This window comes from Pseudochaenichthys georgianus, unplaced genomic scaffold (assembly GCF_902827115.2).
Source record: "Pseudochaenichthys georgianus unplaced genomic scaffold, fPseGeo1.2 scaffold_467_arrow_ctg1, whole genome shotgun sequence".
In the NCBI taxonomy this organism is placed as follows: Eukaryota; Metazoa; Chordata; class Actinopteri; order Perciformes; family Channichthyidae; genus Pseudochaenichthys; species Pseudochaenichthys georgianus.
In genome coordinates this window covers 180,940-199,976 of record NW_027263031.1, presented here as the reverse complement: position 1 = coordinate 199,976, position 19,037 = coordinate 180,940, and the positions used below count along the sequence as shown (strand labels likewise).

Sequence of the window (19,037 nt, the reverse complement as noted above, 5' to 3'; positions counted from 1 at the left end):
TCATGTTTACCGTTGAATCTGAGTCATTACTTTGTCCCTCTTCACATTTGGTCACTTCTCGCTCAATTCAATTCAATAGCTTTATTGTCATGACCATAGTTACAGGCAATTGCTAAAGCTCTGTATAGTCTGTACATCTATACACGAATACATACATATAAACAAACTGCTAAGAATTCAAATGTCCTTTTCCCGCGGTACTCACTAATGGCCCGTGTTTTATTTGCCTGCACTTCATCTGATTATCCGGTTATCAATTTGGGTTGGAACCGTTTTCTCAGAAGTAATTAGCTTTGCATGCAGTGGGCAGAGCCAGAACATCAGGAATGTTCAGAGACTGTGTTCAAAAGAACAAACCCAGAGACAGAGCTGTGATTGAAGCAGACACGAACCCTTTGACTTCTCTGAAGTTTTATAAGGGATGTTTTTTAAGAGAAATGTCGTGCAACTGTATATCAATAGGTTTGTGCATGTGTAAAGTAATAGCTTCTTGTGTTCCGATGTTTGAAATTGCGTGCAAAGCATGGTGCAAAGGAATAAAATGACCAGGCAGGGACTACAGATGATAATAAGCTTACTCGGGCACGTCTACATTAAGGTGAACACTTAAATGTTGATTAATGTGCACTGTCTAAAACACAAAGCTAAAATAATATAGTATGTGAATATGTTTGCATCACAAGCTGTAAATGGACACATTTGTAAATGTGTACCATCTGTTGAAGAAAACTGATGTTTGGATACGTTAATACATTTACGTTACGTTTTTGGAGTGCAAATAATTCGGTTTTCATGTTAAAATGTGTATTTACATACAAAAGTGAATACAAATAGTGTAAAAATAATAGAAACAATCGCAATTGGTGTACCCGTACAGACACTAATCTCCACACAGATTTGTAAATAATATTTGTATAATAAAAACCCAAACTGATGCCAACTCGACCAAACGCTTTTTGAATTGTTACTCTTGGCTTGCCGTAGTGTTTATATCCCATCTAGCCAATATGGCGTCCGCCAGTTAGCCTGTTAGCTTGATTAAGGCAAGTATTTACAATTATTGTCGTTTTAAGTACATATTGTGCGAAATTAGCGGGTTGGTAATGGAAGGAATTGTTTTGAAATGATATCAAGAAGTTAAAAAGTGGGTAAAATGTGTGTATTGTGGTTATAAGAACGTATTTTACGTCACTGTCAAAAACGGTCAGTTAGCCGTTAGATAGCCGTTAGCTCACATTCACACTATTGTTCTCGTTTAAGTACATATTGAGGGAATGTAAAGGCATTATTGTGAAGGGATTTGAATTGAAATGATATCAGCAAGTTTAAAAATGTGTTGGATTAGTGTTACGTATGTTCTCACCTAGAAGGAATAAATAAAGCAATATTTTTACAATTATTGTCGTTTAAAGTACATATTGAGGGACATTAGAGATGTGGTTATAAAGGGATTTGTTTTGAAATGATATTCAGCTGTTTAAAAGGCATTACAATTAGTGTATTGTGGTTTGAAGAACGTTTATTTCGTACCTAGACGTAACTGTCAATAACGGTTAGATAGCCGTTAGTTTGGCAGAGGTGGAAGTAGAAAGTATTCTCATCTAAATATAGTGAAAGACAGTGAAAGTAGTCGTTGTGCAGATTGGTCCATTTCAGAATAATATATATGATATGTTTTATAATGATTGATCATGAAAGTGTTCTCAAAGCTGGTGAAGGTGCAGCTAGTCTGAAGTACTTTGTAGACTGCAGGGTAGCTGGTGAAGGTGCAGCTAGTCTGAATGGCTTTGTAGACTGCAGGGTAGCTGGTGGATTTACTCCAGGTTTACTCCTTGATTATATTTCACATCATTCATCCACATCAAGTTTTATTTATATAGCACATTTATAAACGATGTTTGGTGGAGCCAAAGTGCTGTACATATAATAAAAATAGCCTACAGTAGAGACACTTTACAGCAAATACAACAACACAGATTGTTCAGAATATCAGTATGAGAAAAACGACACCCTCTGTCCTTAGACCCTCTGTCCTTAGACCCTCTGTCCTAGACCCTCTGTCCTTAGACCCTCACATCGTACAAGGAAACACTTCCGGAGAGAACCCACAGTTTAAAGGAACATGGGAGAAACCTCAGGAGAGCAGCAGAGGAGGGATCCCTCTCCAGGACGGACAGACTGCAATAGATGCCGTGTGTAAATCCAAGAGATAATACATTTTACAGCATATAGACCGAATGATAGGAAATGCATGTGTCTGTAATGAGAAGATGAGAGAAGATGAATCCACGAGGATGTCAGCTACAGTCCTGAGGGAGCCATCAGGGAAGCAGAGACGGGTTCAGCCACGACCCGAAGTCCACGACTTAATCCAGAACTCGGGATAGAGGATCCAGGACACAGGACTACAGCAAGAGGATCAGCCTCGACTCCGGACCCCGGCGTTAATAACCCTTTCTAGGTCTTTAAAAGAGAGAAACGACTTGGTCTTAGCCAATAGTCGTATTTTGAAAAAGCAGGTCTTGACTACAGTGCTGACCTGCTTATCCAATTTAAAAGCGCTATTGAAGGTCACTCCAAGGTTCAGGACAGAGGGGAGGATGTTTTTATTGAGGGAGCCCAGAATATCAACCGGAGGGGCCGGAGGTCGGGGTCCAAAAAAGATGACCTCGGTCTTGCTCTCGTTGAGGGTGAGGACGTTTAGTCTCAGCCAGGATCTAATCTCCGTCAAGCAGTCCTTCAACTGCTGTAGTGAGAGGCAGATCGATCTGACAAGGGGAGGGATGTTGTGTTTTGTGAGAACATCCACGTCTGTGAAGTAACTAAAGGTATTAAATACATGTAGTGGAGTACAAGTACACCATGTACCTCTGGAAGTAGTCATCACATACAGAGCATCAACTAGTTCCTGAGCAGTGTCCTTCACAGGCTGATATCCAAGAGAGGGAGTCACCCAGTCACAAGATGGAGGAATAGAAAGCAGTATTCAATGTTTACTTCAGATCAGCTCCACGTCAGAAATGAGCATGCTTGATGTCTCTCTCCATAGAGGCTGAAGCATCATGTTCATCACATAGCTATCATCTGCCTCAAACAGTCCTGATGCTCTTCCAGGTCATCTCACATCCTGTCATGTTCACAGCTACAGTTGATACCTTTGTAGCATGCTACTCTCATGCTGGAAGAGGACATTCAGGATGTTCCCAACATGTACTTATGGACCTCTTCCCTCCTCTGTCTGCAGGTCATCCCCCTCTTCTCTCCGTGTGTTTTGGGGAGCGTCCGCCCAGATGTCGGAGGTGGAGGAGCTGCGCCCCGTCCCCCGGGAGAGGGCCATCTTGGAGAGCTTCTTCACGCAGCTCGGCATGTTCTCCTTCGACCGGGCTAAGGACTACGTGGAGAAGGAGAAGGACAGCAGCAGCCGCAGTGGGGGGGCCGTCTGGGCCTCGCTGCTGGGAGCCCTGGGACACCTGGCAGCAGCTGAGAAGGCCTACCACAACATGACATTCCTGGGTCAGAAAATGGGTAAAACATCGGGAAGAATGTCAAATATAATCACAGGAAGGGGTGGAACCTACAGTAGCACTGGTATCATCTAAAAGAAACAAGATTACGTGTAATGTAGTACATTTACTCAAGTACTATACTTGAATACTATTTTGAGTTACTTGTATTTACTTTAATAACAATTCAAAGGTAAATATTGTATTTTCTCCTGCCCTACATTTACACGACAGTAGTACATAAAGTATACACGCTGTGCTCCACATTGGCTAATCAGAACATTACAAATACTCTTATATATATATTTGTTAGTAATTAAAAATCAAGACCAAATCAAGTTATTTAATATGAAACAGTAAAAATAGCCTTTGTACACCTTGAGCACTTCCTTGAGTACTTTTAGCTGATAAATGTTGTTCTTTTTTCGACACTACATTAATTTAACATTCATAGTAACCGTTTACACGTACAACACATGGTGTGCTGATATGATGCTGGACTTTACGTCAAATCATCCCAGTATTTGACAGATTGTGTGTAATATACTTACTAACAGGATAATATACATAAGATATCATGTATTGTATTCTCTTTAGGTGAAATGAAGTTGAATCCCTGAAAAGTCTTATTTCCTTACCTTAACACCAGGTGGCGCTGTAGCTCATGAATCCTGGAAGAAATCCATTTCCTCTCCTGCAGCAAACACTGATTTCTTCCTCCTCCTCTTCCTCACTTTTTATATATATATATATATATATATATTTGTTTAGATCTTTATTGGAAAACGGCTTTCAGAGTCTAAGGACCGAACGGGGACGGGTGCACAAAGACAAGATCAGATAAGAAGTACTTTGTTGTGTTTCAGCAGCATAAAAAGACAAGGACAAATTAAAAGACTAGAAATAAACAATCCAAAATGTAAACATCTCAAATAGAAATAAAATAGCATTTAAAAAAAGTAAAAAATATACATGTAGACATGGAAGTAGTAAATAAAGTAAAGGGCTAGGGTTTTCTATTATCCTGTTTCTCATCAGTATATCACAGCTCTCAGATATATCCAGAGCCTGTCTCTGATTGGCTGAAACACCAAACAGATCATTGCAGCATTACCCATAATGCCCTCTGTTTCAGCCCTGTTTCCAAAGTGCTGATTCTCTGTCTGTTACTTTAGATTGATTGATTGTTGATGTAGGAGAGACATGAAGAAGAGGGGACACATGTTGATGTAGAAGAGACATGAAGAAGAGGGGACACATGTTGATGTAGAAGAGACATGAAGAAGAGGGGACACATGTTGATGTAGAAGAGACATGAAGAAGAGGGGACACATGTTGATGTAGAAGAGACATGGAGAAGAGGGGACACATGTTGATGTAGAAGAGACATGAAGAAGAGGGGACACATGCTGATGTAGAAGAGACATGAAGAAGAGGGGACACATGTTGATGTAGAAGAGACATGAAGAAGAGGGGACACATGTAGAAGAGACATGAAGAAGAGGGGACACATGTTGATGTAGAAGAGACATGGAGAAGAGGGGACACATGTTGATGTAGAAGAGACATGAAGAAGTGGGGACACATGTTGATGTAGAGGAGACATGAAGAAGAGGGGACACATGTTGATGTAGAAGATACATGAAGAAGAGGGGACACATGCTGATGTGGAAGAGACATGAAGAAGAGGGGACACATGTTGATGTAGAAGAGACATGAAGAAGAGGGGACACATGTTGATGTAGAAGAGACATGAAGAAGAGGGGACACATGTTGATGTAGAAGAGACATGAAGAAGAGGGGACACATGTTGATGTAGAAGAGACATGAAGAAGAGGGGACACATGCTGATGTAGAAGAGACATGAAGAAGAGGGGACACATGTTGATGTAGAAGAGACATGAAGAAGAGGGGACACATGTAGAAGAGACATGAAGAAGAGGGGACACATGTTGATGTAGTAGAGACATGGAGAAGAGGGGACACATGTTGATGTAGAAGAGACATGAAGAAGAGGGGACACATGTTGATGTAGAAGAGACATGAAGAAGAGGGGACACATGTTGATGTAGAGGAGACATGAAGAAGAGGGGACACATGTTGATGTAGAAGAGACATGAAGAAGAGGGGACACATGTTGATGTAGAGGAGACATGAAGAAGAGGGGACACATGTTGATGTAGAAGAGACATGAAGAAGAGGGGACACATGTTGATGTAGAAGAGACATGAAGAAGAGGGGACACATGTTGATGTAGAGGAGACATGGAGAAGAGGGGACACATGTTGATGTAGAAGAGATGTGAAGAAGAGGGGACACATGTTGATGTAGAGGAGACATGGAGAAGAGGGGACACATGTTGATGTAGAAGAGACATGGAGAAGAGGGGACACATGTTGACGTAGAAGAGACATGGAGAAGTGGATTTTGCACAATAAGTGACCTTCAAGCTTGTGCTGCTCCTCTCTCTCTCTGCAGGCGGCCAGTCCTTCTTCAGCAGGAAGGACTCGATCCGCAGCCTCTACACCTCGCTGTACAACGAGCTGAGGAAGGTGGTGTCGGGGGGGCGTCACGGCGTTCCAGGCTCCGCCTCCTACCTGGAGGACCTGTTGTCTCACCTGTCGGAGCAGCTGTGCCACTTCACTCAGGCTCGCATGGACCTGTCCGAGCTCTACGAGAAGCTGCACGCGCTGAGCGGACAGAAGAGCCTCAACTCAGAGGAGCTGCTGAGCTCCATGCAGGCCGTCAGCTCCAAGTACTGCTCCAAGTGGGTACTAATACACACTAGTGGCTACTAATACACACAAGTGGCTACTAATACACACAAGTGGCTACTAATACACACAATTGGCTACTAATACACACAATTGGCTACTAATACACACTAGTGGCTACTAATACACACAAGTGGCTACTAATACACACAATTGGCTACTAATACACACAATTGGCTACTAATACACACTAGTGGCTACTAATACACACGAGTGGCTACTAATACACACAAGTGGCTACTAATACACACTAGTGTCTACTAATACACACAAGTGGCTACTAATACACACTAGTGGCTACTAATACACACTAGTGGCTACTAATACACACTAGTGGCCACTAATACACACAAGTGGCTAATAATACAGACAAGTGGCTACTAATACACACCAGTGGCTCCTAATACACACTAGTGGCTACTAATACACACTAGTGGCTACTAATACACACCAGTGGCTCCTAATACACACTAGTGGCTACTAATACACACTAGTGGCTACTAATACACACTAGTGGCTACTAATGCACACTAGTGGCTACTAATACACACTAGTGGCTACTAATACACACTAGTGGCTGGCTACTAATAAACACTAGTGGCTACTAATACACACTAGTGGCTACTAATACACACTAGTGGCTACTAATACACACTAGTGGCTACTAATACACACCAGTGGCTACTAATACACACTAGTGGCTCCTAATACACACTAGTGGCTGGCTACTAATAAACACTAGTGGCTACTAATACACACTAGTGGCTACTAATACACACTAGTGGCTACTAATACACACCAGTGGCTACTAATACACACTAGTGGCTCCTAATACACACTAGTGGCTGGCTACTAATAAACACTAGTGGCTACTAATACACACTAGTGGCTACTAATACACACTAGTGGCTACTAATACACACTAGTGGCTACTAATACACACTAGTGGCTACTAATGCACACTAGTGGCTACTAATACACACTAGTGGCTACTAATACACACTAGTGGCTGGCTACTAATAAACACTAGTGGCTACTAATACACACTAGTGGCTACTAATACACACTAGTGGCTACTAATACACACTAGTGGCTACTAATGCACACTAGTGGCTACTAATACACACTAGTGGCTACTAATACACACAAGTGGCTACTAATACACACTAGTGCCTGGCTACTAATACACACTAGTGGCTACTAATACACACAAGTGGCTACTAATACACACTAGTGCCTGGCTACTAATACACACTAGTGGCTACTAATACACACTAGTGGCTACTAATACACACAAGTGGCTACTAATACACCCTAGTGGCTACTAATACACACTAGTGGCTACTAATACACACAATACTCCAGTACTGTGCTGATGTGCTTTACTGAGGTACTTTAGTTGAGTTTACCCTTTACACACTATATCTATTTTACACCTTAAAGTAATGGTTATTTTTGCAAGTACTGCTCCAAGTGGGTACTAATACACACAACTACTACAGTACTGTCGTTGTGTGCAATACTGAGGTACTTTAGTTGAGTTTATTTGGACTGCACTATATTTCAGGGAGAAATATTGTCCCTTTTACAAACTATACTTATTTGACACCCTGAATTACTGGTCATTTGCAAATAAATAAGGTTTTGCATTATGATCAATTTATACAATATCATTCTTTCATTGCAGAAATCCTGCTTTTGAGTCATTTTAGTCCTTTTACGTCTTATTTAAGTGACAATGAAGCATTTCAGTTAATGTTCAGATCACAAGTTAAAGGTGGGGAGGTAAAAATGGAGAAAGCCGCTCGAGTGGCTAGACTCTGAAAATACGCAGCCGAAAAAAATCTGCCCCTTCCTCACAGAGCCCCGCCTCCAACACACAGGAACGCGCACATGACCAATGAGGGCATAGATCAGTTTGTGCCCCGATGGAGGGCTGACAGGCAGGCAGGCCATCCAGTTACTTTAGCCGGCTCAGATGATTGGTCGTGCTTTTTACAGCGCCACGGCTTCCACAGATAATTTTGTAATGGATTTTTTGTCAAAGCATTCCAGATATTCATTGCTATCGGACGTTAAGAGCATTCCATGGAATATAACAAAGTGTTTCTGAAGTGAATTACTTACCCCACCTTTAAGGATTTCTACAAAAAACTAATCCGAAGGGACAGTTGTGTCTTTAGGACTTTAGGCTCCACCAAAGAACACAATTAGCAGCTCTAAAAACAAACGTCTTCCACCTCCTTTACCTGCTGTGTCCTGGATTATAATTTATTATATATCATATACATTAATCTTGTTAGAGAGAGAGTGACATATCGGGGCTGGAGGAGGAAGACAATCTGCTTGAATCGCAAAAACACAAACCAACTTCTCCCTGGAGACGTGTCAGCAGAAACACACACTGTGGAGGGTGAAGGTGAATCTTCATGTCAGCAGACCTCAAGATATATGGGGAGCCTAAATATTGTGTGTGTGTGTGTGTGTGTGTGTGTGTGTGTGTGTGTGTGTGTGTGTGTGTGTGTGTGTGTGTGTGTGTGTGTGTGTGTGTGTGTGTGTGTGTGTGTGTGTGTGTGTGTGTGTGTGTGTGTGTGTGTGTGTGTGTGTGTGTGTGTGTGTGTGTGTGTGTGTGTGTGTGTGTGTGTGTGTGTGTGATGTAGCAGCGTATACTGTCTCTCTCTGTGTACGGCTAACTAACGGCTGACTAACGGTGGGAAAAACGGTTGGTGCTGCTGGGCAACAACTGAGGGGGGGGGGGTGTGTGTGTGTGTGTCCATTTAATACAAATACACTTGAAATATGCTACGATGAATAACATTACATAATGTGTATTTTAATTATATTATTTTTTTAATACATTTTTTAGATTTGCTTACTTTAACTCTTTTATAATCTTTATTTATTTAATTTTTTTCAATTGGAGAGAATTAAAGGAACTGAATCAAAATGTATGAATAACATAATTCACATAAATTACACATTTGTCTCAGAGGTCTTTACAGAGTGACTCACCTACAAACAAGGCTTCAGTCACTACATGCGTTCTTACTCATCTCCTCCTCTTCCTCCTCCTCCTCTTCCTCAGGTTCCACCACCCCATCCTGACTCGAGTGGAGGAATGTTTCCAGACTGAATTGGACGTTATTTTTCAGCTTCTTCGCTGCCAGGCTCAGATTTCCGAGTGGAGTTTCCTCCCCGCTCTGCTCAGTCTCCACGGCGCCAACTCCAAGCTGCTGGCCTGGGGTCAGTTGTTCCAGCGGCAGAAAGAGACCCGGAAGCACATGTTCGGAGGTCAGTCCCAGAAGGCCGTGCAGCCGCCTCACCTGTACCTGTGGCTGCAGCGCTTCCAGGTGTTGCTGCTCGCTAAGTTCAGCTTCTACTTCCACGATGCTCTGAGCCGGCAGACGGCAGCCGGGGACATGAAGGCTCTGACGGCCCGCACCGCGCCCGACTTCAGCGGGAAGATCTGCTCCTTCATCAGGAAGCACGACGCCAGCAACGTGTCGCTGGTGTTCGACAACAGATGCTCAGAGAGCTTCCAGGGACACGGGTACGGTCACTTTTTTATTTATTCTGTGTGACTGGCGAAGCCGCACACAGTATACTACTTACGTGTCTCATCTTATTCTCCTTCTTCCGTTGTTTTTCAACTATCGCTCGGCTGGCCACAATTTCCACTCTTCATACATCATTAGGTGATCATTATGTAGGGACATTTGTCACGGCCGCACCGATACGCTCATTTAATCCAACAGACTTCCACATATAGCAAACACGAGAGTCCTCAGGTGTTCATCTGGTGTCCTAAATACTCTGGTAGGATATTTAGCTGATTGGAGTTACAGTTTTTTACTTAGAAGCAATAATGCAGCACAATATTGTTAATACATTCTCTGACAGGCTGGGTGTTTCTCAATGTCGAGGAAGGATGCTCCAGAGCCACTATTTCAAGCATGCTACGTCATCGAGTGCCGCCGAAGGACTGTTCCAATGTCCAGCATACTTGGAATCCTACCGAGCCCGGCGTACTTCGTTTGGAGCCATTTCAAGGCTGCACATGTGTAGACTCCGGTCTTAAAATCCCCACAATGCTTTGCGCACGGACCAATTTCCCCAAATCTGAGGCGGACAATGTAAGACGGGGCCTCTCGCACACATGCACACTTGCTCGCCTGTTCCACTCTTCTATTTTCCGAATGCCAGGAAGGATTCTTGCCTCGCTTCTGAAGCAAGTGACTCGGAAGACATGTGCTACCAAGCAAGCGTACTCGACATTGAGAAACACCCGCTGTCTCTCGTTCTCTGGGAGGGCGTTGCCGTGGAAACGCTTTGATCTTTGAACACACCTGTTGGTCGTTAACTAAATCCAGTGGTAATCTAAAGATGTTCAGAAACGATGCAGGAATGCAAAAATGTGATAGATAAACAGTTCAAATAGTCGTTTAACAGCACAACTAATGCTATTAATACTTACTCAGCGGGGGTAATGTTAGCATTGGGACGCGCACCCAAGTTTCAGTCATACAGTCAACATTTCTCTGAATTTTGTAGTTTATTCTACTATTTCAACAATTAGACAGTTTATACATCCGAAAAAACAAACAAAATGAGTAGAAGGGCAGAAAGCATCGCGTATACAGAAGAAGCCCCCCAGTAAAGTACCTCTTATCTTAAAGGGCCCATGTCATGCTTTTCCGGTTCTGACCCGTCCCCTTGTTGTTATGAAGGCTTTTCTGCATGTAACCGGTCTGCAGAGTCAAAACCCCCTGTAGCGAGTAAAACTCTGACACAAAGAAGACCTCCCCAAAACGCCTCGTTGGAGATACGTCACTGTCCATTTGATTCTTCTGGGTACGCATGATGTCATGTCGTCCCCGGAACGAAATGGACCAATCCGTGGAGCCGTTACGTTAAGCCCACGCTGATTGGTCCAAATTGACCAATCCACGGACTTCCTCACACTCAGTGCAGGCAGCTCTGCTGATCTCTCCTCCCTGGCTGCAGGCTGATAACAGACAGTTGGGATTGCGGTGAAATTCTCTCTGCAGACCCATTCTCTCTGCGTTCATCAACCTGTTTCTTACTCGGTATCAAGCCACACTTATTGTTTTTACTTCGGCTGTGACTTTGTGTGTGCTCAGGGTGAGTTTGGCTGTGTTTCGCTAAACAAGGAAATCACACCTCCACGGAGCTCAGCGCGATTCACAACGTCCCGACTGGTCCCGACCAATCGGAGCACACTGGGCTCACAGGGAGGGGGGGAGGGGGGGGAGCTGCAGCGAGCCGTTTAGTGGAGAGAGTGGATACACACAGATGCTGTATGCGGAATCAATGTGAGTTTGGTATAAAGTATAAATCTATTCTAGTCGACCTCGACGATGGAACTATGATCAGTGGAAATGGCCATGGGACCTTTAACACCCATAACATGTCTCCTCCTCCAGGTACCATCACCCCCACTCGTACCGCGAAGCTCCTAAAGGCGTGGAGCAGTTTCCGGCCGTGGTGTCGCTGCCGACGGGCGAGCGTCCGCTCACCCATTGGCCGAACGTCATCATGATGATGGGCGACCGCGCCGCAGAACTCAACACGCTGGACAAGGTGGTTCACTTCTACGACGACAAGGTGACGAGCACCTACTTCCTCACCAGGCCGGAGCCACACTTCACGCTCGTGGTGATTTTCGACGGCAAGAAATCGGAGAAAGATCTTCACATCGCCGCTTTCCTGCAGGAGATCTCCGGCTCGCTGAGGAACACCAAGCCCTTCAGCTCGCTCAAACCCGGATCCAAGGGGTGAGGAAACGGCTCTCTGATTACTAACACGCTCCAAGTGTTCTGTGGTCCAGCTTCAGTCCGTTGAGTTTCTGCGTCTATTATTTGTATTTCTTTGAATACACGTAAGACTGCAATGCAAACATTCAGATTATGAAATGTGCCAAAAATGTTCCAGACCAAAAAGAAATGCTTAATTTAACTTTAGATTTTAATTCTGTTTACTTTACATTTGAATTGTCGTCATTGATCCAAGTTAAATAAAGCTTTGAGATTATTTCACATCTGGCTCAAGAAATGATTCACTGATCAAATACTTCTAAATCACAGCCATACATGTCATGTTGTCTTTTATTACTTTCACTTATGTTATAAGGATTTATGGTACATATGACTTCAAATTGACATGTTGACATCACTTGTAACACTCAGCAGGAGAGGACTCTTTAAAGTAGAGACACTACATACTGATATACACCTGAACATCAGCCAGCGAGAGGACTCTTTAAAGTAGAAACACTATCATACTGATATACACCTCGCACATCAGCAGGAGAGACTGCTTTAAAGTAGAGACACTACATACTGATATACACCTGAACATCAGACAGGAGAGGACTCTTTAAAGTAGAACACTACATACTGAAATACACCTGCCCCACATCAGCAGGAAGCAGGATTCTTTAAAGTAGAGACACTATTATACTGAAATACACCTTGCCACATCAAGCAGGAAGAGGCCTCTTTTAAAGTAAGAGACACATACACATACTCGATATACACCTGAACATCAGCAGAGAGGCACTCTTTAAAGTAGAGACACTACATACTGAAATACACCTCGCACATCAGCAGGAGAGACTTCGTTAAAGTAGAGGACACTATATACTGAAATACACTGCCACATCAGCAGGAGGACTCTAAAGTAGAGACACTAACTACGATTTACACCTGAACATCAGCCAGGAGAGGACTCTTTAAAGTAGAGACACTACATACTGATATACACCTGAACATCAGCAGGAGAGGACTCTTTTAAAGTAGAGACACTACATACGGATATACACCTGAACATCAGCAGGACAGGACTCTTTAAAGTAGAGACACTACATACTGATATACACCTGAACATCAGCAGGAGAGGACTCTTTAAAGTAGAGACACTACATACTGATATACACCTGAACATCATCAGGAGAGGACTCTTTAAAGTAGAGACACTACATACGGATATACACCTGAACATCAGCAGGAGAGGACTCTTTAAAGTAGAGACACCACATACTGATATACACCTGAACATCAGCAGGAGAGGACTCTTTAAAGTAGAGACACTACATACTGATATACACCTGAACATCAGCAGGAGAGGACTCTTTAAAGTAGAGACACTACATACTGATACACACCTGAACATCAGCAGGAGAGGACTCTTTAAAGTCGAGACACTACATACTGATACACACCTGAACATCAGCAGGAGAGGACTCTTTAAAGTCGAGACACTACATACTGATACACACCTGAACATCAGCAGGAGAGGACTCTTTAAAGTAGAGACACTACATACTGAAATACACCTGCACATCAGCAGGAGAGGACTCTTTAAAGTAGAGACACTACATACTGAAATACACCTGCACATCAGCAGGAGAGGACTCTTTAAAGTAGAGGACACTACATACTGATATACACCTGAACATCAGCAGGAGAGGACTCTTTAAAGTAGAGACACTACATACTGATATACACATGAACATCAGCAGGAGAGGACTCTTTAAAGTAGAGACACTACATACTGATATACACCTGAACATCAGCAGGAGAGGACTCTTTAAAGTATAGACACTACATACTGATATACACCTGAACATCAGCAGGAGAGGACTCTTTAAGTAGAAGCACTACATACTGATATACACCTGAACATCAGCAGGAGAGGACTCTTTAAAGTAGAGACACTACATACTGATATACACCTGAACATCAGCAGGAGAGGACTCTTTAAAGTAGAGACACTACATACTGATATACACCTGCACATCAAGGAGAGGACTCTTTAAAGTAGAGACACTACATACTGATATACACCTGAACATCAGCAGGAGAGGACTCTTTAAAGTAGAGACACTACATACTGATATACACCTGAACATCAGCAGGAGAGGACTCTTTAAAGTAGAGGACACTACATACTGATATACACCTGAACATCAGCAGGAGAGGACTCTTTAAAGTAGAGACACTACATACTGATATACACCTGAACATCAGCAGGAGAGGACTCTTTAAAGTAGAGACACTACACACTGATAAACACCTGAACATCAGCAGGAGAGGACTCTTTAAAGTAGAGACACTACATACTGATATACACCTGAACATCAGCAGGAGAGGACTCTTTAAAGTAGAAACACTACATACTGATATACACCTGAACATCAGCAGGAGAGGACTCTTTAAAGTAGAGACACTACACACTGATATACACCTGAACATCAGCAGGAGAGGACTCTTTAAAGTAGAGACACTACATACTGATATACACCTGAACATCAGCAGGAGAGGACTCTTTAAAGTAGAGACACTACATACTGATATACACCTGAACATCAGCAGGAGAGGACTCTTTAAAGTAGAGACACTACATACTGATATACACCTGAACATCAGCAGGGGAGGACTCTTTAAAGTCGAGACACTACATACTGATATACACCTGAACATCAGCAGGAGAGGACTCTTTAAAGTAGAGACACTACACACTGATATACACCTGAACATCAGCAGGAGAGGACTCTTTAAAGTAGAGACACTACATACTGATATACACCTGAGCATCAGCCGGAGAGGACTCTTTAAAGTAGAGACACTGCACTCTGATATACACCTGAACATCAACAGGAGAGGACTCTTTAAAGTAGAGAAACTACATACTGATATACACCTGAACATCAGCAGGAGAGGACTCTTTAAAGTAGAAGCACTACATACTGATATACACCTGAACATCAGCAGGAGAGGACTCTTTAAAGTAGAGACACTACATACTGATATACACCTGAACATCAGCAGGAGAGGACTCTTTAAAGTAGAAGCACTACATACTGATATACACCTGAACATCAGCAGGAGAGGACTCTTTAAAGTAGAAGCACTACATACTGATATACACCTGAACATCAGCAGGAGATGACTCTTTAAAGTAGAGACACTACATACTGATATACACCTGAACATCAGCAGGAGAGGACTCTTTAAAGTAGAGACACTACATACTGATATACACCTGAACATCAGCAGGAGAGGACTCTTTAAAGTAGAAACACTACATACTGATATACACCTGAACATCAGCAGGAGAGGACTCTTTAAAGTAGAGACACTACATACTGATATACACCTGAACATCAGCAGGTGAGGACTCTTTAAAGTAGAGACACTACATACTGATATACACCTGAACATCAGCAGGAGAGGACTCTTTAAAGTAGAGACACTACATACTGATATACACCTGAACATCAGCAGGAGAGGACTCTTTAAAGTAGAGACACTACATACTGATATACACCTGAACATCAGCAGGAGAGGACTCTTTAAAGTAGAGACACTACATACTGATATACACCTGAACATCAGCAGGAGAGGACTCTTTAAAGTAGAGACACTACATACTGATATACACCTGAACATCAGCAGGAGAGGACTCTTTAAAGTAGAGACACTACATACTGATATACACCTGAACATCAGCAGGAGAGGACTCTTTAAAGTAGAGACACTACATACTGATATAGCCCTGAACATCAGCAGGAGAGGACTCTTTAAAGTAGAGACACTACATACTGATATACACCTGAACATCAGCATGAGAGGACTCTTTAAAGTAGAGACACTACATACTGATATAGACCTGAACATCAGCAGGAGAGGACTCTTTAAAGTAGAGACACTACATACTGATATACGCCTGAACATCAGCAGGAGAGGACTCTTTAAAGTAGAGACACTACATACTGATATAGACTTGAACATCAGCAGGAGAGGACTCTTTAAAGTAGAGACACTACATACTGATATACACCTGAACATCAGCAGGAGAGGACTCTTTAAAGTAGAGACACTACATACTGATATACACCTGAACATCAGCAGGAGAGGACTCTTTAAAGTAGAGACACTACATACTGATATACACCTGAACATCAGCAGGAGAGGACTCTTTAAAGTAGAGACACTACATACTGATATACACCTGAACATCAGCAGGAGAGGACTCTTTAAAGTAGAGACACTACATACTGATATACACCTGAACATCAGCAGGAGAGGACTCTTTAAAGTAGAGACACTACATACTGATATACACCTGAACATCAGCAGGAGAGGACTCTTTAAAGTAGAGACACTACATACTGATATACACCTGAACATCAGCAGGAGAGGACTCTTTAAAGTAGAGACACTACATACTGATAAACAGCTGAACATCAGCAGGAGAGGACTCTTTAAAGTAGAGACACTACATACTGATATACACCTGAACATCAGCAGGAGAGGACTCTTTAAAGTAGAGACACTACATACTGATATACACCTGAACATCAGCAGGAGAGGACTCTTTAAAGTAGAGACACTACATACTGATATACACCTGAACATCAGCAGGAGAGGACTCTTTAAAGTAGAGACACTACATACTGATATACACCTGAACATCAGCAGGGGAGGACTCTTTAAAGTAGAGACACTACATGCTGATATACACCTGAACATCAGCAGGAGAGGACTCTTTAAAGTAGAGACACTACATACTGATATACACCTGGACATCAGCAGGAGAGGACTCTTTAAAGTAGAGACACTACATACTGATATACACCTGAACATCAGCAGGAGAGGACTCTTTAAAGTAGAGACACTACATACTGATATACACCTGAACATCAGCAGGGGAGGACTCTTTAAAGTAGAGACACTACATGCTGATATACACCTGAACATCAGCAGGAGAGGACTCTTTAAAGTAGAGACACTACATACTGATATACACCTGAACATCAGCAGGAGAGGACTCTTTAAAGTAGAGACACTACATACTGATATACACCTGAACATCAGCAGGAGAGGACTCTTTAAAGTAGAGACACTACATACTGATATACACCTGAACATCAGCAGGAGAGGACTCTTTAAAGTAGAGACACTACACTACTGATATACACCTGAACATCAGCAGGAGAGGACTCTTTAAAGTAGAGACACTACATACTGATATACACCTGAACATCAGCAGGAGAGGACTCTTTAAAGTAGAGACACTACATCACTGATATACACCTGAACATCAGCAGGAGAGGACTCTTTAAAGTAGAGACACTACATACTGATATACACCTGAACATCAGCAGGAGAGGACTCTTTAAAGTAGAGACACTACATACTGATATACACCTGAACATCAGCAGGAGAGGACTCTTTAAAGTAGAGACACTACATACTGATATACACCTGAACATCAGCAGGAGAGGACTCTTTAAAGTAGAGACACTACATACTGATATACACCTGAACATCAGCAGGAGAGGACTCTTTAAAGTAGAGACACTACATACTGATAACAGCCTGAACATCAGCAGGAGAGGACTCTTTAAAGTAGAGACACTACATACTGATATACACCTGAACATCAGCAGGAGAGGACTCTTTAAAGTAGAGACACTACATACTGATATACACCTGAACATCAGCAGGAGAGGACTCTTTAAAGTAGAGACACTACATACTGATATACACCTGAACATCAGCAGGAGAGGACTCTTTAAAGTAGAGACACTACATACTGATATACACCTGAACATCAGCAGGGGAGGACTCTTTAAAGTAGAGACACTACATGCTGATATACACCTGAACATCAGCAGGAGAGGACTCTTTAAAGTAGAGACACTACATACTGATATACACCTGGACATCAGCAGGAGAGGACTCTTTAAAGTAGAGACACTACATACTGATATACACCTGAACATCAGCAGGAGAGGACTCTTTAAAGTAGAGACACTACATACTGATATACACCTGAACATCAGCAGGGGAGGACTCTTTAAAGTAGAGACACTACATGCTGATATACACCTGAACATCAGCAGGAGAGGACTCTTTAAAGTAGAGACACTACATACTGATATACACCTGAACATCAGCAGGAGAGGACTCTTTAAAGTAGAGACACTACATACTGATATACACCTGAACATCAGCAGGAGAGGACTCTTTAAAGTAGAGACGCTGCATACTGATATACACCTGAACATCAGCAGGAGAGGACTCTTTAAAGTAGAGACACTACACACTGATATACACCTGAACATCAGCAGGAGAGGACTCTTTAAAGTAGAGACACTACACACTGATATACACCTGAACATCAGCAGGAGAGGACTCTTTAAAGTAGAGACACTACACACTGATATACACCTGAACATCAGCAGGAGAGGACTCTTTAAAGTAGAGACACTACACACTGATATACACCTGAACATCAGCAGGAGAGGACTCTTTAAAGTAGAGACACTACATACTGATATACACCTGAACATCAGCAGGAGAGGACTCTTTAAAGTAGAGACACTACACACTGATATACACCTGAACATCAGCAGGAGAGGACTCTTTAAAGTAGAGACACTACATACTGATATACACCTGAACATCAGCAGGAGAGGACTCTTTAAAGTAGAGACACTACACACTGATATACACCTGAACATCAGCAGGAGAGGACTCTTTAAAGTAGAGACACTACATACTGATATACACCTGAACATCAGCAGGAGAGGACTCTTTAAAGTAGAGACACTACATACTGATAAACAGCTGAACATGAACAGAATATTAAATAAACGTTCGGAGAGGAAGAAGTTGAAGAGACCACAGAGGTACAGAACACACCTGGAGGTTTATTGAGTGTTCAAACATTT

At 42.5% G+C, this 19,037-nt stretch overlaps 1 protein-coding gene across 2 annotated transcripts; it reads left to right on the top strand.

Moving 5' to 3' along the window:
* Window positions 1-967: 967 nt before the first annotated feature.
* Window positions 968-12,333, top strand: kics2 (KICSTOR subunit 2). 2 transcript variants are annotated; one of them, XM_034078701.1, is made up of 5 exons: window positions 968-1,043; window positions 3,245-3,513; window positions 5,982-6,270; window positions 9,363-9,827; window positions 11,722-12,333. In XM_034078701.1, exons 2-5 carry the CDS (start codon window positions 3,291-3,293, stop codon window positions 12,074-12,076), a joined length of 1,332 nt encoding a protein of 443 aa, XP_033934592.1. In that variant the 5' UTR covers window positions 968-1,043; window positions 3,245-3,290; the 3' UTR covers window positions 12,077-12,333. The 2 variants fall into 2 exon arrangements, with proteins under 2 accessions (XP_033934592.1, XP_033934590.1); XM_034078699.1 differs by having other exon boundaries at window positions 3,245-3,525.
* Window positions 12,334-19,037: the final 6,704 nt, after the last annotated feature.

Coding starts and splice junctions, on each gene's coding strand:
- kics2 (XM_034078699.1), top strand. CDS start 3,291: ATGTCGGAGGTGGAGGAGCTGCGCCCCGTCCCCCGGGAGAGGGCCATC. Junction 6,271..9,362: donor AGCTCCAAGTACTGCTCCAA/GTGGGTACTAAT, acceptor CCTCTTCCTCAG/GTTCCACCACCCCATCCTGA. Junction 9,828..11,721: donor GAGAGCTTCCAGGGACACGG/GTACGGTCACTT, acceptor CTCCTCCTCCAG/GTACCATCACCCCCACTCGT.